The 22,257-nt window shown below is 33.4% G+C and overlaps 1 protein-coding gene across 8 annotated transcripts in view; it reads left to right on the forward strand.

Annotated features, from left to right (window-relative positions):
• Positions 1-22,257, forward strand: part of EPHA7 (EPH receptor A7) — a 172,912-nt gene that overhangs the window by 66,631 nt on the left and 84,024 nt on the right. The window contains exon 6 of one of the 8 annotated variants that reach the window (XM_082731677.1): positions 14,816-14,961. The exons of the other annotated variants lie outside the window; for them this stretch is intronic. Within the exon in view, the coding sequence (XP_082587803.1) occupies positions 14,816-14,877 (62 nt within the window). The 3' untranslated portion in view covers positions 14,878-14,961. Of the gene's footprint in view, positions 1-14,815; positions 14,962-22,257 lie in introns of those variants that run through there. 8 annotated transcript variants of the gene reach the window in all.

Below are 22,257 nucleotides of genomic sequence, written 5' to 3' on the forward strand. Positions count from 1 at the left end.
AGGAAACTAATCATACACAGGAAAAGTTAAATGATTTTACAAGAGTGGAAACATTGAGACATGAATGGAAAAGGCAAAGGATTTGATATTCGATGACATAATTACTTAATTTTAGATAAGTTATTTCAGCTCTTTGAACTTGAATTTTCTTCTGAAATGGTATCATGCTACTTGACTCCTCATATTATAGAAATTGAGCTTTTAGCTTAATACCAGTTACATTTATTAGAATAGAAGAGTGTGTTATAGTACTATAACAATTATAATAGTAGAAATAATAGAGTGAGTAGTTACTGAACACTCACTATGCTCTCGGTATTTTTCAAATGTAAAATGAACACGATAAGAGTGTAAAGGGGTACCTGGGTGGTTCAGTGGGTTGGGGGAATGCCTTCGGCTCAGGTCACAGCCCTAGAGTCCTGGGATCAATCCCCATGTCGGGCTCTCTTCTCCGTGGAGAGCTTGCTTCTCCCTCTCCCCTCTGCCTACTGCTCTGTCTGCTTGTGCTCTTTCTCTCACTCTGTCAAATAAGTAAGTAAAATCTTCAAAAAGAAAGAGTGTCAAAATTGAATACTTTAACTTATTTGAATTCATGTAGCCCTCCTAAGTAAAGAAGAGGTTTTGGACAGAAGACCTCTAAGAGCCTTTTTAATGCCCATAGTAAAATGGGAAATTTTAATACAATGCAAACTATACATTGTGCATTGCATTATTGATTGGAATTTGAAGTAATTTATAATTGAATAAAACGTGTACAAATACTATAATTTTAATGGGATTGATAATTCTTAGAATTCTCTAGAAAACATTGGGTAGGAATTAAAGATGAAAACTATAACCACTTGAAAGAAGACGTGATTTCCCAAGTTGAGCTCTTCAGGAAGCAGATATTTAGATGAGTATTTGGACATGCACTTGGGATTAGTGCCACAAGAAGAGAAAGGAAGGGGGCAAGACTGGAGCAAAGGGGAAGCTGAGCTCTGGTGCAGTCTCCTTGGAATCCTTAGCCAACTCCATGGGGAACTCTCCACCTGTAAGGGACCTCCATATTGCCCAGAGCTGAAGAAAGAGTGTGAGGCTTTCATACCTCTGTGTTGTCCAGACTCCGCTGCAAGAAAGAATCTGGGAAGGAGCAAGGTGTCATTTTTTAGACAAGGAAATTCTGAAGTGGGGCAGGGAACAGAGGTCTGCTTTTTTAGCAGCCATCTTGGCATCTGGGCAAATAAATTCTTTAGTCCTTCACTGAGGAGAATGTGATGGCACAGCATCCCAGATTATTCCAGTAAAATACACTGCTTACCTACAATTATTCAGTGTTGTGTAATCTTATCATGGACTGCTGTCTTTTAAGATTTTCGCTCTACTGTCCTTTACATGGGAATTTGATGATTGATTCAATGGTCTGGTGATAAATTCCTCCTCAATGAAAAAGAGAACTACTAAGAAGAGTTATTTCTGGAGGATATTAATAACAAATAAAATATCTTGGACAGAATGTTGTTTACTGTAGCATTTGCCTGTTGGCTATGATTTTATTGCCTTTTTATGAGAAACTTCAAAAGTACCCCTGCATATCTTAATTTGACTAATTTCTCTTATGTTTTACAATGTCGAGACCTTATTTCTCCGTCCAAATTAAAATTTGCTTCTCTGTTCTTTCTATCTAGATTTGTAATGTTTATAATGTTCCAAATGAATTATAACGATTGAGTTATATGATAAAATATTATACATAAACAAATTTATACAAAAAGGAAATAGTAACAAAAGTCATTTCCTGTATTAGTCAGAAATAACTTCACTCACATTTATTAGTGTGACTCAACTGTGACTATTTTTCTCATAAATTAACTCAGATCATCTCATCTCAATGATTTAAAATGGTAGGCCATCAAGTTATGTGTCCTGTAACTAAAATACATTATTCCTATTTAAGCTTATAAATTTTGATATTTCTTTGGAATTTATAAGCTTGATTTATATTTTAAGGGAACATGATGTTAAAAAAATTCATTTTCTTGTTTGAGAGCATTTACTGATTATATTGATTAATAAGAAACCCAGCAATTTCCATAAAGTGAAATAAGATTAATGTGAAAAAAAATCCTCCACCCACTTCCAGCAAAAAAACATTTTGCAGAAATAGTATTAGTTTTATTAAAACATACGTACATAAACACACATGTATGCTACAGCAGAAAAATCAACTGAGTAAAATTCCTTTAACAGTAAGCCATTCAAAACACACATTTCTGTCATGTTTCTAGTTATTTTATAAGCTTGATGTATCTGAAAGGCAGAACAGGATACAGTCATGCTAATTCATGCCTTAGGGCATGATATTTTAGAAATTTATGCATATAGTTTTGTTTAGCAAGTAAGAGTCTTAGACTCTCTTAGTGAAATTTAATTCTTTAAAGTTTAAGTATTTGTGACACCATTAATTTAAAAATAAACATATAGATACATTACCAGTTTTTCTTTAGTGGCTATCAGTAATTAAAACATATATGTAAAGGAAGATTTTTTTTGGGTACTATTTTAATAAAATTGGCCACTGTGTTGGCATTGATTACTGACAATTAGGACTTACTGAGTATTTAGTATGTGCTGACCACTTCACATGTAAAGACCGGGATGTCTACACAGTATCTTCACATCCCGAACTTACCATGGAAATTTGGTAGAAAATTATATCTTTCTGTGATATGGTCTTACAGTAAATATCTTGTGGATTTTTTTTATAACACTGGTGACATATTATCTGTGAAATACCTGCTTTTCCCATTAGACTTCACAGCGTAAACAAACAGTGACCTCTTTGGTCTTATTCTCTAGCCTCTGAAACCAGCTGGGGCCAGGGCCATGCTTATTAGTAAATTTTTTATATTAAATACATAAATTCTTTGTATATTGTAATATGAAAAGAGACTTTCTAAGATTATCAAGATTAATATAAAGGATTAGTTTAATTAGAATTCAATGTAATTTTACTTATATTATGCCATAAATATATAAGAAAATGATTTCAAGTATAAACATTTTGTTATTTGGTCTTAAAACTGTAGATATATTTAGAATTTTAAAGTGAGTTTTCACCATAATTTGATATTTAAGATTTTGAAAATCTACTAAAAATAAAATTATTTTGTTTTCTTTTAATATAACACTGAATAGAGGGGCAGTCTGGGTGGCTCAGTTGGTTGGGCATCTGCCTCTTGATCTCAGCTCAGGTTTGATCTCTGGGTTGTGAGTTTGAGCCAACTGTTGGGCTCTACACCCAGCTTAAAATATATGTATATATAATTTTTATAACTTATTTTAGTATTTTCCTTTTTGTAGTTTTGTAACTTGTTAAGACTATATCACATAGCTATTCTATGAATTCTCTCAATTAAAATACATGTAAAGAAATGTCCCTAAGCAACCTGTGTTCTCAACCACTCATCTTCACCTTCATGTGACCTCCATGTTTTCCAGTCCCAGTCTCTATGTGAGTTGCCACATCCACCCTTTTCTGCTTTTATAAATATTTGTAATGAACTATTTTGCTTATGTTGAAGTTAAGTTGAGATTATTAACAAGTCGATCTGCACGCTTTTGAATGGAAGGACTCTGAACTTTTGAAAGAACCCTAGGTGTTTTAAGTAGCCTTTCATATTTTCAATTTAATATATTTTAATATTAAGGTCTTTGTTCTCAGCTTTGCTATTTTGTGAATAATTGTATTTAAAGAGCTGAGAAGAAAGAGTTAATTTTTGTAATAATTCAGTTATAACATTGCTATGGATTGAATTGTGTCCTCCTCTAAATTCATACATTGAAACCCTGACCCCCAGTGTGACTGTATTTGAAGACAGGGACTATAGGGAGGTATTTAAAATTCCTTTTTTTAAAAAAACATTTTATTTATTTATTTGACACAGAGAGAGAGATCACAAGCAGGCAGAGAGGCAGGCCTAGAAAGAGAGGGGGAAAGCAGGCTCCCTGCTGAGCAGAGAGCCCAATGTGGGACTCGATTCCAGGACCCTGAGATCATGACCTAAGCCAAAGGCAAAGGCTTAACCCACTGAGCCACCCAGGCACCCCTATAGGGAGATACTTAAGGTAATTAAGGGTAAATGAGATCATGTGGTTGGGGCCCTGATCCTGTCAGGTTTAGTGTCCTTAGAAAAAGAGACACCAGAGAGCTTGCTCTCTCTCCAAGTACATTCACTAAAAGAAGATCATGTGAGGAGAGAGAAGGTGGCTATCTGCAAGCCAGGAAGAGAGGTCTCATCAAAATGTGAATCTTGCTGGGTCTTGATCTGGGACCTCTAGCCTCCAGAATTATGAGATATGAAATTTCTGGTTTTGTTTTTGTTTTGTTGTTTGTTTTCTTTTACGGCATCCAGTCTGTGGTGTTACAGCTTTCTGAATGGGCTAATACATATATCCATCCCTCAGATAATTAAATTCCGTCCTATTATGTTGAAGGAAAGTATTTTCCCTATGCATAGGACAGACATAAACACTTTTATGGGTGCAAAGTGGTGGGAGTTGAAGGAATTTTAAGCATTTCTATGATTTCTCCCTTTCAAAAAGGTACCGAACTTATTTAGTGCAATGCATTGGTAAGTGCCAGAAAGACCAATAGTAATATTTTGCTTTGACTTCCAAGACAGTTTTTTTTTTTAAACGGAGCCAATTTATTATCTCATAAATTATAGAAGGTGCTACTTTGATGGTAGCAGAACGTTCTATATAAAGTAAGTTATGTAGCTTGTCTCTGAATTTTCAAGCTTGAGCAAGTTTGTCAAATTCTTGGCAATTTTAAACTAGCAATTTCAACATGATTAAGAAATGAATGCTGTTTTAGGAGTTTCTAGTGAAAAAGTTTTTATAACTGTATTTTGGAGATTTGAATTTGTAACTTGTTAAATTTAAGCTTCCTCTAAATAGGCTCTTCAACAAAATATATGACTGCCCATTAGGATCATTGTCCTGGAATAGTAGATAATGGTGGAATTATGTAAAGTAATTCTTATTATATGTCTTGCCCTTAATAGGAGGTCCTTCATTTTGCTACTGTTAAGTTTATTGAGTGGTGATTGTAGTGAATTGAAAATGTATGCACTAGAGTATTACTTATAAAGAAATAGCTACTTTACTTTTGAAGTCAAGAAGTTTGGTCAAGTGAGATAAAGTAAATCTGTTTTAACAAAAATGTGACTAACAAGACCACCTATTATTTAATTTTAGCAAGAAATAAGGCAAAAAGCAAGTTAATACCAGAGATTTAAATAAAATATGCAAGAATTTTTCACAGTACAAACCCAGGTCAATATATATTGAATTCAGTCTCTTTTTCTGGAAGTATTACACAATTATAAATAATGAAAGAGCAAAATATATACATAGGAGGATTACTATGCTAAGAATATAAATTAACACATTTGTAAAAGATTGTCAATATGAATTGAACCAGGAAATGATTTCTGCTGAATTGTTAGTTGACCAAAACTGGTTACCTGATTTCCTTGATGCTCCTGTTCCATAGTACAGAAAGGTTTTGATCTCTGGGTTGTTTGCTTAGTTCGTACAGAGCAGACTATCACAATTATTTCCCTGAAGTATTATTAAAAGAATAGTATTGTGAAGATAGACACAGTTTCAGAAAAAAAAAATCACTTAAGAGCAAAAAATCAATAAGCTGCATTTCAGAGAATGAAAAGCCAGTGGATGGTAATTTCATACATTATTCATATATAGATGAATACACATAATGTGAATGGGTGATGATGAAGAGGGTGATGATGATGGTGATAAAAATTTGATGATAAACTAATATAATGTTGTATGTCAATTATACCTCAATTTAAAAAAATAAATTTGAAGTGCATATTTTGGTTCCTCTCAGTTCCATTTCCTACATGCTGCTACACCCAACCACACATATCATTTTGAGCCCTTGGATAAACTAAGGGACATAGCTGCTTTGAAAAAGGTAAAAAATAGTTCTTAAATTTACAAGCATCTCGTTGTTCTATTTTTGGTACCACTGTTAAGAGAAAGTAGATGTTGATTATTTTATTCCTTGCTTCATTGGTGATGAATTGAAGCAAATTTGATTCAGACAAGCAATTTGGCGGAATGATGCAGAGCCATCCACAAAAACATCTGTACTAATCATCCAATGCAGTAAATTAGAGCTACAAGCAAAAGACATTGATCCAGGAGGATCATTAACAGTTTTAACCAAATGATCTAAGTAATAGGGTAAAGGAAAGAACACTATCGAGGTCTTGCCTTTCAGATGTGTCAATTACCACTGCAGAAGCCTGTTGGTACTTGTGTCAATTCCAGCTGCTTTATGACTTCATTTCCTTTATACTATGGTAAGCAAGAAACAAGGATCAGTTAAGAAGTAAAAACTAAGAAAAATTATCCAAATTTCTTGGATTTCATTTACAAAGAGGTCTGTCACATAGGGAGAGATAATTGCTGCAACTGAACAAAATTAATCAGGGAGAAGGCAGAGGAGATGATGTATGTCCTCTGACAAAGTAGGGGCAGAGATGTACTTGTAGTCCTGTAGCTGCTTGACTTGTTTAAGACACAGGCACTAAAAAGGATCTGTGAAAAACAATTATCATAGCTAAGGACACACAGTTATTAATTATCCATGACGTGTTGACATCAGATAATTAGTGTCCCAATTTTTAATAATATTTAATCATTAACTTTAGCATATAGAAAGAAATCATTAATTTTAGCATTGTCTGAGCATAGCACTCATAATGGCAACCATATATGGTAATAAAATGCAGAGACCCTGGCTAAGCCATATCATTATTGTACAGTTTATTCAAATGTTACTAATACCCTTAAACATAACAAATTTACCTCCTGTGACATCACCTGGGATGTGATATATTTATGTGTATAGGCTTGTATATAGACAGTTTTAACTATGTGTTTTATGAACACATAAATATTCCTAGGAGAACAAGCATTAAAATGGTAGAGGAGCCTAAATGTTGCAGGTTTGGGTATCATGAACCTATAGATGACAAGTTAATGAATGGCCTTTTGCAAGATAAGAGGAGGTAGAGCTATAAGTTAAAAGTTTGAGAGAGGAGTTTTGAGCATACGAACAAGAGCTGGCTGAATATAAAAACAAAGTGAAGAAGACCAAAAAACAGTACCCAGTCCAGTTGGATGGGTGGGCTGACATAGTAACCAAAGGAAGGGATAGTTCCCAAGTCAGTTAATCATAGAATGAAATGTCACAGGAGGTCAATAGAATGAAGAGGGAAGAAAGTCCATTGGATTTGACAATTTTGAGCCATGAGAAACAATTTTAAAGACAGGTTGGAGCAAAAAATGTCATAATCATATTTGTCATGGTTGAAAACAAAGTGTAACACTATGGCATATGTGGTGTAAGTGCACAGTGTTGGCTGAATTGAATTGTAATAGATTACTTTTTATGCTGATTTCATACAACATTCATCAGACTGGTAAAAGCTCTAAGATAGATTATGAGTCGGAATTTTGTTTGGAAAAAAATTACTGCCTTTGTTCTTTTCTAATACATTATCATAACCTTGTTTTCTCCTTGTTTTGACATCTCATCCTATTTTCGCACGTCTCTGACATCACTAAGAACCCAAATTTAGCCTCACATAAATTTTACTGTTGAGAACCTGGTAATCTCAGTAGAGGTCATAAAAGGAAAGATGTTAATTCCATAAAGATAAACTATGCATTTATAACACTGTCTCCTCTAATATCTTTATTGTCATTCTTAATTTGAAATATTGTTATAAAATCAAGTGACTGCACTGACTCATAAAGACTATGTCTGTTAATATAAAATATATAAATGGTTCTATTTATAGTTACATTTTATGTTGTTTCTGTTTTCACATTTCTTTCTCTTCCTAGTTTCTTTTCTTTCTGCCAGACTTTTTAAAATATACCCCCATCATGTACTTACCTATGGAAAAGTTGGAGACCCACCTAAAATTTTGAAACTTTATTCTTGCTATCTTCAGTCAGTATGTTAATACTAATACTTTACCTTTTATTTTTAACCACATTTCCTTTATCTTTGAAAATGACATAAACGAAGAAGAGAAAGTCATAAGGCTATTTCAGCCAACCTTGGATCGTAATATGATTTGTAAGTTACTTCTGGTGCACCTGCTGCATTAAATGCTGGTGTTATATTTGAAAAGATACTAACCGAACTTCTTTAGATTGCTGTCTGATTACTTTGATGTTTCATTATTTTCTTCAATACAGGGATGAAATGGATGAATGGATCTTAATTATAGTGTCCTGGTGACTCTTTTTTCAGACCGTTTTTCTGGACAAGCATCAGCCAATCTGACAAATCATGAACAGTTTACTTTATAGTTTGCTTAGGATTAAGTTACTTACTGGAACCTGCAGGGAACATAAAAAGCAGTGTCTTCTGATAAAATATCTTGGGTGTTTGCCATGTCTATTTTCAAATTTAATCAGTAACCTTTAGGAATGGAGAACTGTAAACAGTTCTTTGACAGATGTATTTTTTATACATTTACCTATAGTACTTCAAACACAAGCAGACTCTGTGTGTCAAATTTACATACCTAAAATCTTATTGTGTATTTGCTTATGAATTTTCTTACTGCTGAGTTTTGACCATGTGGAAAGAGCTGCTATGTAAAGTTTATTTTTATTGAAAAAATTTTAGATATACTACTTTATTATAAGGTTTGAGTATTTGCAATGAGCCTCCTAATTGCCTATAGGTAATAGTGCAAGATCAGTTTTTATTATTTTGATTGTCTTTTAATTTGAAGGATTTTTATGTGATTTTGGAATGAATGGATTATTGAGGGGAATTTCAACCCAAATTTTGTCTTTTTTCAAGTTTAAATAAAATACGAAGTGGGAATTTTTCAAAGACGTGTAGTAAGTCAGTATCTATATTGTTATTAAAGACTTCTGTAGAACAAAGATTTTTCAAGTTTTATGCTATTATGTTTTTTCTAACAGGGATTGTCCTCTTTTGTGAATTTCATATTCTGTCTACTAGATGACATAGTATTCCATTCAGCAATAAGTTTATTCTTACAGAAAAGAAAACTGCTATGTGTTTTCTTTATACAGGTCAATAAAAGCAAGATATATTCATTAGTTAGAGCAAGAAAATGAGTAACATATAAAGCCACATTTTCCAATAACTGTCATTTAATTGGACATTTTGTTTCATCTATCTTCTCTTAGGTGTATAATAAACACATCTAAAAGAACTCAAGGTGGAAATTAGATTTAGTGTCCCTCTGGGTAACTGAAATTACCCTGCCGTTGTTATAAAACACTGTTTTTTATTGTTCTAAGACTGTAAATAAATGTATTAACAGTAAAGAATTAACAACACATCCAGGAAGACTTTATTTAATAATGATGATGTAAAATACTTCTTATGGCATTCGATTTATCTAATTTATAACTCTGTTTGATTACCCCAGCATGACTTTCATCTATAAGGATTGCACCCTGGGGACTAGTCAACTTATTAATTCATCACTTGTTCTTTTATGGTTGCAATCCCCATTATAGTATGAATATAGAGTGATATTCTCTTCTGAAAGCTGCCAGCCAACTGGTTCCAGTCTAACTGACCTTTTGTTTGTAACTGTGATCCTAATGGTTATTCTATTGGCTTCTGTTTCTAACAGGTTACATTACAATCTCCTTTTTTTGTCTCATGGTATCTTGATGAGGATAGGACAGCAAGAGTGAATTCCACACCTGCAATTACAGAGTTTCATAAAGAGGAAAGACCTGCTTCAAGTTAACCTGTAGTCTTTTTTAAAAATGCCTTTTGATTTATCTGTCACCTGATCCATCAGCAATGAATAATTTTCATGGAAGGTGCACTTTAATTACATTCCCATTTGACTTGCATTATCAAGCCCTATCTAGGTAATTAATCTCACCAAGTATCCAATTTCGGCCTTTATTGCTGGCAGGCAGGCCTCCTGAATTATGTGTGCTTGAATGGGTCTTAGGCCCTTTTAACCAGGCAGACCCTGAAAAAGATCTAGGGCCTTCAAAATCCTGGAACTGTGTCTCAGAAGATTTTTTTTATTCTTAGATATTGTAATTAAATTATATTTGACATCACAACTATACTTCCATGTTCAATGAAGTCTATAGGTAATTGTAATCATGAAAGGTTTCATTTCTAGGTGTAGCCAATCTGCATGTCATTTTGTTTGTGGATGTATGTGTTAAATTGTTAACTGTAGCTAACATCTGTATCAATCCGCTGATACAAATTTGCCACAGTTACCACCTAAACCTAAGCATGTTGCTTGGCTTCAGGATTTGTTTGTGTGAATTTAGGTGAATATTTGGGTTAAAAGATGGCTAGATCAAAATTAGAATTATAATTATCCTGCTTTATATTCAGTCATATACTCCATTTTCCACAGTTTTCCTTATTCTGCTTTAATAGACAACTTGCCTTTTATGTTTTAACTATCTCTTGATTTTGATGATTCTCATTCCTTGATTCTTATACCGACTAGTGCCAAAGTTCAATGATCTTACCAACTTAGTTTACACACATACAAATGCAATAATCCTGAAGTATATAATTTGCCTTTTTGTTATAGTCTTGTTTAATAACCTAGTGCATAAATGCACAGTGTTTTATAATCACTGGAGAAGATGTTTATTATGTATAAGGTGTTTTACTTCTCTTCTCTGAAGACATTTTAAAAAAAACTCTGGGAGCTCCTTGAAAATCCAGTTGAAAAAAAGGATAAATAGATTAACTTTTTGAAAGTGATCTAAATATCTGACAATATTTTAAACCATATATTGCCGGATTAACAGAAGAGAAGGTGTCCAATCTTTAGTAGACTGAATAGGTCATAATGTTTACATAGTAAACAAAAAATAATTTTGGAAAATTTGGACCGATACTACTGGGGAAAAGGATGAGTACTCCTCCAGCTTCTGCTCTCACCTCTATACAGTTAAAACTATAAATCTGTACCTCTAACTCTCGCCTCACTTACAAATTCCTGCCTTGTATTTTTATAAGGCTATAGATTATGGTTCAATTTATAAGTATTTCACCATTAAACCAAACTCTACACAAATAAAATCTAACTTTATCTTTAGAAAAAAAAAATCTCTTTCATATAACTTTAATTTGACCCTTTTTAATGCAAATAATTAAACTCATTTCAATGTAGTACATATTAAAAACAGATTCCTGAAATGTGTGCATTACTTGTAAGAATTGCATATTTATCCAAGGATGAGTTTCTCTTGTCATACAGGAATGAATCTACTATTAATTTTTTTCATAGTGGCTTAATTACCAGAATATACAGAAATATTTTACCATCCATAATTTTTCTCAAATGAGATACAATAATTTAAAACTATTTGATAGATATGTTCATAATAATTGCCTTAAGCTATAGTATAGCTTAACTCAGAATTTAAATTGGCCAGGAATATTCATTACTGAATGGTTCACTATTTTGAATGCCTCAGTAAAGTGCGTATGCACACACATACACACACACACACATATGCATATTCAGAATGTATATTTATTTTGTATGAATATAAATTCATATTTAAAGGAATTCTTTCATTTATGACTATACTACTGACATATACTGCCTCTAATAATTAGGTATGTTTTATCTCTTAAGTAGTTAGATATATTTTCCTTTAGATATTAATAGCCAAGCAGTTTATGGTGTTTTAATATCTCTCTCTACATTTAGTTTCTCTTTGGCACTTCTGAATCATAAGAGTTCTTATTTTCAGTAATTCTTAATTTTTGCTGTAATGCCATTTGAATTGTGAATATAACAAATGTAATTTATGTATTTATTTTTTAATAAATATAATTAAGGTTTTCAGATCAAGGAATTGAGGCTTAAAAAAAAAGACTATTTGTGTAGCATCATATAGTGAGCCAATAAGGTCAAATGGCTTGTTAACCAGAAACGTTCCATTTGAGTTATTTTGCTTTTCTCCTATATATTTTTAGATGTGGAGATTTTTCTGTGTATTGACTTGCCAAAAGTAGGCACTGCTTAAGCTACTTAGTCAATACATAGACTGAGATGAGCAGATTATTTACCTCTATCAAAATAAAATCTTTTTTTTTTTATATATATAATAGTGCATGTATAGAAAGAATAGGCTTCAGAAGTATATTAGACAAGTTAGGCTCAGAACACTAGATTTGTTTTTTAATTAATTAATTATTTAACCTTTTTAAAAAATTTAAATTCAAGTTAGTTAATATATAGCGAATTATTGGCTTTAGGGGTAGAATTTAGTGATTCATCAGTAGCATATAACACCGAGTACTCATTATTTCAAGTGCCTCCTAATGCCCATCACCCAATTAACCCATCTGCCACCCATCTCTCCTCCAGAAACCTGTTTTTCTCCTATAAGTCTCTTATGGTTTGCCTCTGTTTTTTATCTTATTTTATTTTCCCTTCCCTTTCCCTATGTTCATCTATTTTGTATCTTAAATTCCACATATGAGTGAAATCATACAGTATTTGTCTTTCTCTGACCAAATTATTTTCCTTGGACTAATAGACTCTAGTTCCATCCACATTGTTGCACATGGCATGATTTTATTCCTTTTGATAGTTGAGTAATACTCCATCATGTATATATATCACATCTTTATCCATTCATCTTTTAGTGGACATCTGGGCTCTTTCCATGTTTTGGTTATTGTGGACATTGTTATTATTAACATTGGGGTATATGTGCCCCTTGAATCACTATTTAGAACACTGGGATTTAAAACGAGAATATTTGAATCCAATTTGAACAGTTTGTTTTTTGACTTTGGACAATTAATGCAATCTTTATATCTAGCTAATTTTAGAATTACATGAAATAATACATGAAAAGGGGTTTATTAAATAAGAACACTTTGTTGTTGACTATTGGTGGTATTGATATAAAAGAACACAGTTTTGAGGAGCTGTGCCATAAATTTAGCTGTGGCAAAGCACAGTCTTGGAAAAGTTAGCAAAACCATGCTGATTTTAATACAAATTAATGTTCTCTTCATTCTCACAATATGTAGCCCTCTCAATAGACAGACAAAAGTGAAGGCATTTATGAAAGCTTATTTCTGGTCAAAACCATCGTAATTCTTAGAATTCTGGGAATTAATAAGAGGTGTGTTAGATATAATCAATTTCTTAAAGTGAACCCTGAATTCTTAAGACACAAGAAATTTAAAACATATTTCTATTGCCAATTTTTATACTGTTACATGTTTAGAAAATGATGCTAAGTATCAATGTTATATTTTAATCCCTATTTTTCTAAAATTAAGAAAATTAAGTAGTGTCAAAATATTTGAGACATTATGGTACTATATGTGTAAGTCCATGTATTATATAAAGTGTAATGTTTAAGAAAATTTAATTCTCTAGGTATATAGATAGATCTTATAACTTATATAGATATATCTTATAGTTTTCTTTACTGCTGTATCAGAATACAGCGCCACTTCCACTACTGAACCCAATTTATATTACATTTTGAGGGTAAGATAGTATAAAGTTGGAAGAGAATGATTTTATATAAACACATTGAAAAAATTCTAAAGACTTTAATTACATTTTAAAAGGTATTATGCTATCCACCTTTATTACATAAGAAGAAAAAATTTAAATGACTTTTTAAGGTTTTATTTATTTATTTGTCACAGATAGGGAGAGAGAGAAAGAGCATGCACAAGCAGAGGCAACTGCAGGCAGAGGGAGAAACAGGCCCCCGCAGAGTAAGGAGCCTGATAGGGGACTGGATCATGCCCTGAGCCAAGGTTAGAGGCTTAATCAGCTGAGCCACCCAGGCATCCCTAAATGACTTTTTAAATTACGATTTAATATTCAGATATACAAACTTAGGAAATTTTAAATGTTGGAAACATGTACATTTAAAACATAAGCCCACTTTTGGCAGACTGGGAGCAAGAGAAATATGATTTATTGAAATACAAATTTTGAAAGAAAGTTGAATATCAGTGTTTCAGATGTGGTATAAGATTACCCTTTTATAACTCAGTAAGAGCTTACTAATACCTGAAAATTGTTCTCTCATTTAATATATTTGATTGGTTTCTACTTTTCCACTGCTTCTTTCTCTTGGATAGAAATTGAGCCCTTGAATACACATTCTCATACACAGACCCTGCTTAGATTACTTCATACTGTTGGGGTTGGGGAGCAAAAATTGGGAAGCCAAAAGATGTAAAATAAATTAAAAAAAAAAAAGGCAAGGACAAAGAAGAACATAATTTTGCACCTGAGTTCCCATTTGGGGTGAAATGATACATGGCAGCAGTTTCCAGACCAGCCTTTACCTCAGAAAGTTGTTTTCTTTGCTTTTTACATTTCTACACCTAGGCACTGTTGATGGGCAGTTTTGGAAACATGACAGTATTCTTGGACTTCTTGTCCTAGACCTTTATGTGGTTTTACTTGTCCTCTCTGTCTTCTCTCTTCTTTCTTTTTTCCTTTTCCTCCCTGCTCCCTTTCTTCCTTTCTTTTAACTTCCTCGCTCCTTCCCTCACGCCCCCCCCCCATCTCTATTTTTCTCTCCTTCCAGCCTTTCTTGCCCTCCCATTTGTTTTGGTGGTGAGAAGCCAGGTACAGGAAAAACCATGAAACAATAGGAAACCACTATTCCAGTGTCACAAAAGTCACATAAATGGTGAACAAAGAACAGGTTGTTACCTAAGAATTCATTTCTTTGCCTCCAGGTTGCTGCAGATTTTTACATCCTGTGATACTTACTTCTCTTTCGGAGGTACGTCTAACTTGAAGGCTGCAGGTTTGAGATCAGTAGTGAGAATAACAACAGACTTGTCTGAGATGCTGTACTGTTGGATATAGAAAAAAATTGGAATTTTTTCTTTTCCTGCTAGCTTTCTTTGAGATAAATCTTTCAATTTCTACCAAAAACATTTATATAAATCAGAATGAGTGTTTTTAAAAAAGTAGTTGTTTGAGGCCCTTTGGAAACAGATTTTCTTTCCCTCACATACTTAAGAACTCTCCTAAATAAAAAGCACCACTATGACCAAACAGATTTTATATTTGTAAGAGTAGCTTTTTCTAAGGGTAGAATTTGTCAAAGAACTTCCCACAGAAAAGTAGGTCTCATTTCTAATTTGTATTCCAAAGAATAAAAATGGAGTCTTTTGTTAAAGTCTTATTCAACCAGTCTGTAAATACAGTCACTTACCACAAGATCTTGTGATTCTGACCTTTTGGAAATGGTGTGCGGTCACTGGAACCTTGCTTTTGATCACTGGTAATCTTTGACATTATTGAGCAACCTTATCCTTGAGGATCTTTCTCTAGTGTTCTGGGTCAGTCTCCCATGGGAGAAAAGTGAGGTTTTGAATTGTGGATTTGAAAACAAAGCACTAATACACTCTTCTGTTGTTTAAGGTACTTTCTGTAAAGATTCTCACTGCAGTGAATGTGCCTTTGCCAAATACCCTAAAACAACACCATCAATCACTTTTAATTACTCGTTTGTATTTCACTCATGCCTCTTTCCTGACCATTCCCAACCCCCATCCCCATAGATGCCAAACAAAGGAACAGGTTGGCCGTACAAACTTCTTTGTGTTTTTTTTCTCTTCTACACTGTTTTATGAAGGGTATCCAACTTATATCACTTTAAACATTCTTCCAATTTATGGTGAAATTGTTATATTGGAAGAAAGATGCCATTGGAAGCAAGAGGTTACCTTGGCTGCCTGCTCAGTAGCTGCTATTGGAGTTGGTGTTGGGGAAGAGCTGTCTCCCTCTGCTCTTACAAGCTGTTTAAAAGGCTTTGTACAGTGGTACATGTGACTGCCCACTAGGCTTTCAAAGCGATGGGCACACTATATCAAAGCAGTTTGTAACATATGGCATGTGAATAGAATCTGAAACTTTCATGTACACCATGCACTTGCTTGGTTTACTGATGTAAACTCATTGAAGAGAGCATAAAGAATTTCCATCTGGGCAATCTTAAAAATCAACAACCATGCCATAGATACACTTCTGCAATATTTTATATTATTTTTCTCTTTTATATTAAAAAGCCATAGTAATTGAAAGGCTCCATAGTCTTTGGTATTCAACACACTGCATGAACTATTTAACTTTTTTCCCTTTTATGACACTACATGTGCTTTATAGAAGTTAGAAATTATAATTAAATATCATCCAATTTCTATTGGGTAACAAGGATACTGATATTTGTACCTCTTTCCCAGGTTACGGAGAAAAAGATGCATTAACCACCTCTCATATCCTAAGTCCTCAGATCTCTAGCTGGTTGTTTCTTTAGAATCTTAAAAGAGATAAATAAGGGAGTTTCCCCAGGAATGATTTGAATCTTAATAATCCTTTTTTCATTATTATATTGCTAAGCCATTTCTCTCTAAGTTTTCACCAAATGCAAAGGAAAATGATGCAATTTATGGCTATTCTTATGCTAGTAAGAAATTATTGTTAGGAGAATTCAGAACTATGCGTTGTTTTCCAGGTCTCCATTTTAATTGGTATAGATAGCATGGGATTTAAAAATAAAAAACAAAAACTGTAGTTGATTACTGCAGGGTTACCATATTACACGTTAATTTAGGGTCCAATAGGTTTTTCCCTCTTGCCTCTTTCTTTTTTCTTACTCCTCTAAATCTTTTCTGGTGGTCTTACTCACAAAACACAGGTGCTTTTTAAAAAATATAATTATTTCACTGCTTTAAAAAAAAAAAAAAGTAATTCCTTATGTCTCTAATGACACCCAGAACTTTAACTAATCCTTTGGAATTATAATGTAAATACCAATGTAGTTGTAAAATTTTAAATAGAATTTATGTCCCAGGTTTGGTCAGGGCAAAAAGCTTATATTACAACCCTAGACAGATAATATAACACATATGTAGATGATTATGCTTTACACTGGATGAAAAGTCCCATTTCATTCTAATTCTAAAAACAGAAGTGGAGAGAATTTTTATAATATTTCTTGAGTTCCCTGCCCCCATACTATTTGGAAGCAGAAAAAGCAAGACTGAAGTTACATAAAAGATATTTAGGGATTCAGCCCTGCCTGTTAACAATTTATTGACTCTTTAGGTATCAAATTCTCAACAATTTTATGAAGAATATGTTATTATCCAGAAAGTGGGAGGAAGTTAACAAATGGCCCAAGGTGATAAGGCTGTAAAGTGGCTGGGTGAGATGACCAGTGACATCAGACAGTCCCTGTGGCCAATCCTCTTATTCCCTATGCTATACTATCTCTTTCTGCTCTTGATTTTTATAGCTGTGTTGTCCTATTTCTGGAGAAAATGTCAATTCTAATAAACATGTGATGCATACTCATACTGGAAAATTTCTAAATATGGTCGACATATCACAATCTATGCTACTTTTGGATTAAGTGTAAAAGTGAAACATGCGAATATATTCATGGTTATCAGGGAATTAAATGGATTTGCATCACACTTTTAACCTTGGTATTTGTGGATTTGATTCATAATATATCCTAGTTACAATGCATGGAAAAACACACAAGGATAAAGATTTCCAGAGTAGCAGCCATGATAACATCTAACATGCTCCTTTGGACATTTTTTCTAACATCATAGGTTAAATTTACTCTCTAGTAATTGGAAAGTATTTCAAATTGTAGGTATTGTATTTTCAGGTTAGAGAATTATTGCTAGAAATGTAAAATTAATTTCTGTTATTTTAATAATTTGAACAGCGTTTTTCACATTTAAATTAACTCTTTGCACAATTTAATTGCTTAAATCTTTGCCAGATCATGTTGTTGATCATATCAGTTTATTTGAAAATTTGAAATTCAAAATATTCTGAATATTTTCTATTTGTTTTGAAAACTTAAATCATTTTTCTAAAACATCTCTTGCTTTTGCTTTCAAAATTTAAGGTGTATTAATAAGATGTGCACTGGGCTCCTGGGTGGCTCAGTTGGTTAAAGCTTCTGCCTTCCGCTCAGGTCATGATCCCAGGGTCCTGGGATTGAGCCCAGCATTGGCTCTCTGCTCAGTAGGGAGCCTGCTTCCTCCTCTCTCGCTGCCTGCCTCTCTGCCTACTTGTGATCTCTGTCTGTCAAATAAATAAATAAAATCTTTAAAAAAAAATAAGATGTGCACAAAACCAATACTAATGTTACTACAAATTTGCTAACTTTGCCATGAGCAAATACATTAAAGTGTAGCACAGAAATTAAACATGATTAAATTTATGATTGGGTTCCTATGTAGAAACTGCATGTAATAAAAACGCAAGCCACTTAGCAGAGAGAAATAGAAATTGCAATTTTTATAAAAGTTTGTGTCACATTAAAGATGGCACATATTCCGTAAGTCCACATTCTGTAAGTAACTCATTGTTTAGAGTATGTTCTCTTTCGAGTTATTGCCAGAGTTAGCAGAGATGTAACTTGGCAGAGTGAGGGTGAGGGGAGTTAAAATTTCCATTATTGTATTTTATTTTATGAATATTATTATTCATTTATTAATTTTACAAGAAGACTCTTTATTTAATTTAATTTTTTGCTTGATTCATTTCCACTCCTCAGCTCCCACTAGGTTCACTGAGCTCTGCTGTAAACATACTTTAAATCCAATTCTGTGAGAATATTCTTAAATAAGTGCTCTTATTAAACATGTTTTCTAAAGCCAAGCACCTAAAAATGTCAGGTGCATAGCAGGTGCATAATACATATTTTTTGAGAAAATAGGTTAATACATTATTTCTATTGAATTGAACTATGTGAGTGAATGTGACTTAGAGTTGTCTGTGTTCCCCTTAAGGCAGAGTTGATGTAATGAAAGCTTATTCACTCAATATTGGCTTGTGGATACTATAGAACAGATAAAACAATGTAGTGGTTTACCCTACCAGCTAAAATGTGAAAAATACATACCATTAAAGAAATCACTGATAAACCAGACAATGTATAATGCAGTTGTTGCTGTTTGCCACACACACAGATTACATTGGAGACTCATTGGATAAGAAAACATTAGCACCTCAACTGTTTGCATATTTAAAGTGAAAAAAATTTTTGTCCTCAGTTATGCAGATTATTTCTTTAACTCTCCTTGATCATGTCTTTGAGAACATAATGTGTATACATAATAAACCTAATATACATTCTAGAAGGAATCTCTTTTTCTAAGTTCTAAAAGAAAAACAAAAGAACTACGTCTATGTTTGATTTGAAGGAGCTCCAATACGTGCTTTTCATATTTGTTTTCTGCTAAAGATATAATCTGGATATTTCAGGAAGGCATGGATGTATTCAAGAGTTACTGATTTGAAAGGGTGAAGAAAATGAGAGAATACAGTGGGACTTAGCTGGAGGAAAATCAATAAAGACCTTGGAAGAAACACAGCTTTATTATATTAATGTGACTATATTATGTGGAATATAATACAACTAGAGAAAAAACTAATAGACTATCTCTCTTTAGTTCTTTTCCTAAAATACAATGGCATACCGTATTTATTCTCATTTATACATTCTTTGCCAAAACTTGTACCCAAACATATACCTTTATTGCATTTCCATGTTGCTAATTTATATTCCAACACTTTTCCTTCAAATAGCCATTGCTTTAATGAGATGTGTGATCTATTTGCCCACTCCTGAATATGAACTTGATCAGCAGATCTTCTAATGTAAAGCCACTTGAGAAATGCTCAGAGTTCAAGATTGTGGTCAAATGTGTGTGTTCTCCATAAAGCCAAGTCCTAAGATCAGTTCCAGAGTAAGGACTCCAATAAATGCTTATCACCTTTTGAAATGCCTTCTTGGCTGATGCCTAAGCTAACAATAAAGAGAGAGAATACAACATTTTTTGTCCTTAGAGAAAATGCTGTTGATTACCTTAGACGAAGAGTCATTTTCATTCTATGATTACCACTTTATGCCCTGTTTGAAAAAGAATTTAGTTACTATGTTTAATAATTGTATAATAAAGATCATTCCAATTTCCCATAGTGATGCCCTCCCCTCATCCCACTGACTATGACATTTTCTTCATTGCCCCCAAAATGTAGTTTCTTTTAACCAGAGTAAAATAATAAGTCTGATTAGAATTTAGGTTAGAGTTTACAGTGCTAATAATTTAATTATCAGTATCCTTGTTCGGTGTCTTCTATTCCAAGCCTGATCTTGGTTCCTGGTTTCACTTCAGTTAGTATAGTGGAAAGAAGACGGGCCCTTGAGCAAGAAAGACATGGTTTTGCTTACTACTTCTGCCATATTTTTATTGTGGGAAGTAGACCATGGATAGAAAAAGGTTATTTTACACATAACATTATCAAAAATATTTGAGAAAATGGAAAGAATATTTGAGAATCTTCAGAATGTCCTAAATTTATTGAACCTCAACCATACTTTCGAATGGATATCCCCTTATTTTCAAAAGTACACAAAGAAGACCTATGTTGGGAAACTGCTTTCAAATTCCAATATATCAAGATTCATAGTTTGTAGTAATGCACACTTATTCTCTATTGTGTAGAGTGAAATTCTTGGAAGACCTCTTCTACCACATGCTGTTACTGGGTTTTATGTCTAAAAATGAAAATTTCACTTCCATATTTGTGCTAATATTGCTTATGGTCTGGCTTAGATGTTAATTAAGAAAAGCTTTCATATTTTCATGCCTGAAATAAAAATTGCTGATTATTAGCAATCAAAAACTTTAGGTTTTTTCTGCTTAAAAGATACAGAGGTGTTCAATGGCCAATGTCTCATTCAGAACCTGAGGAACATGCTTGGAAGTCATTTATCTCAGCATTTTACTTATATCATTACAATGAATACCTTTCTGAAGAAAAAAGGTATTCATTCAGTCTAACTGATGCTAAAATATAAAGTTTCTAAAGGAGACAATAGCTAAAAGTTAATGGTAATAAAACTGCATTATTTCATTAACAGCAATTCCATGAGAAGTTAGTTAATTGTGTGTGTGAAGTTGATGGGACTTAAAATAATGGTGTCATCGTTGCAAGTTTTTTTTTTTTTTAAGATTTTATTTATTTATTTGACAGACAGAGACCATAAGCAGGCAGAGAGGCAGGCGTGGTGGTTTGGGGGTAAAAGCAGGCTCCCTGCTGAGCCGAGAGCCCAATGCGAGCTTGATGCCAGGACCCTGGGATCATGACCTGAGCCAAAGGCAGAGGCTTTAACCCACTGAAACACCCAGGTGCCCCTGCAAGTTGGTTTTGATCATGGAAGAAGAACATGGATTTTTAGAATATAGTTTTGATTAATTTATTCTATAATATATGCACTTTTTTCTCTTTCTTTTTTTTTTAAAGGTTTTATTTATTTATCAGAGGTGGGGGGGAGAGAGCGAGCACAGGCAGACAGAATGGCAGGCAGAGGCAGAGGGAGAAGCAGACTCCCTGCTGAGCAAGGATCCCGATGTGGGACTCAATCCCAGGACGCTGGGATCATGACCTGAGCAGAAGGCAACTGCTTAACCAACTGAGCCACCCAGGTGTCCCACTTTTTTCTCTTTCTTAATGCTCTTATTATTAAATTAGTAACTTAGAACATTTCTTATTTTATTATTTATTTTATTTTGCTTATTTTATTATTTAATCAAAGTATTATTTTGACCCCATGGTTGTATATGGTTTGCTTAAGAGGCTATGCCATCTTTCACCTATCATTCCCCCAGCAGTTATTTAAGTTATGTTCTTTGAGGTGTCACATTGATTATGTAGGGCTTCCATGGGAATTCTGTAATGAGAATGTATAATTTCGCAGAGTGTATGGTAATCATATCATGCTTTAGAACTGCTGTAACTCAGGAACCAATGTCCTAGGAGAAATCTTGGTACCCAAAGATAATAAAATTGGGGAAGACCAGCTTTCCTCTATTTTGAGCTGGGGGCGGGAATCAATAGAGTATGACACATGGTGCACTTCTAAGAACGTATGGATTCTGTTACACCAAAACTCTCCCCAAATGGCTGATACTTGAAAATTCACTAGTGAAATGTTTTTTCCTTGAGACATTCACTTATTCTTTTATCATTTAAAAGTCTTTATTCAACAGGTGATAACATTCACACGTTATTCTAGATACTAGAAAAAAACAGTAGACACGCACAGACATACACACACAAATTTGCCCTTAAGAAG

Source organism: Mustela nivalis (genome assembly GCF_964662115.1).
Source record: "Mustela nivalis genome assembly, chromosome: 5".
Taxonomy (NCBI): domain Eukaryota; kingdom Metazoa; phylum Chordata; class Mammalia; order Carnivora; family Mustelidae; genus Mustela; species Mustela nivalis.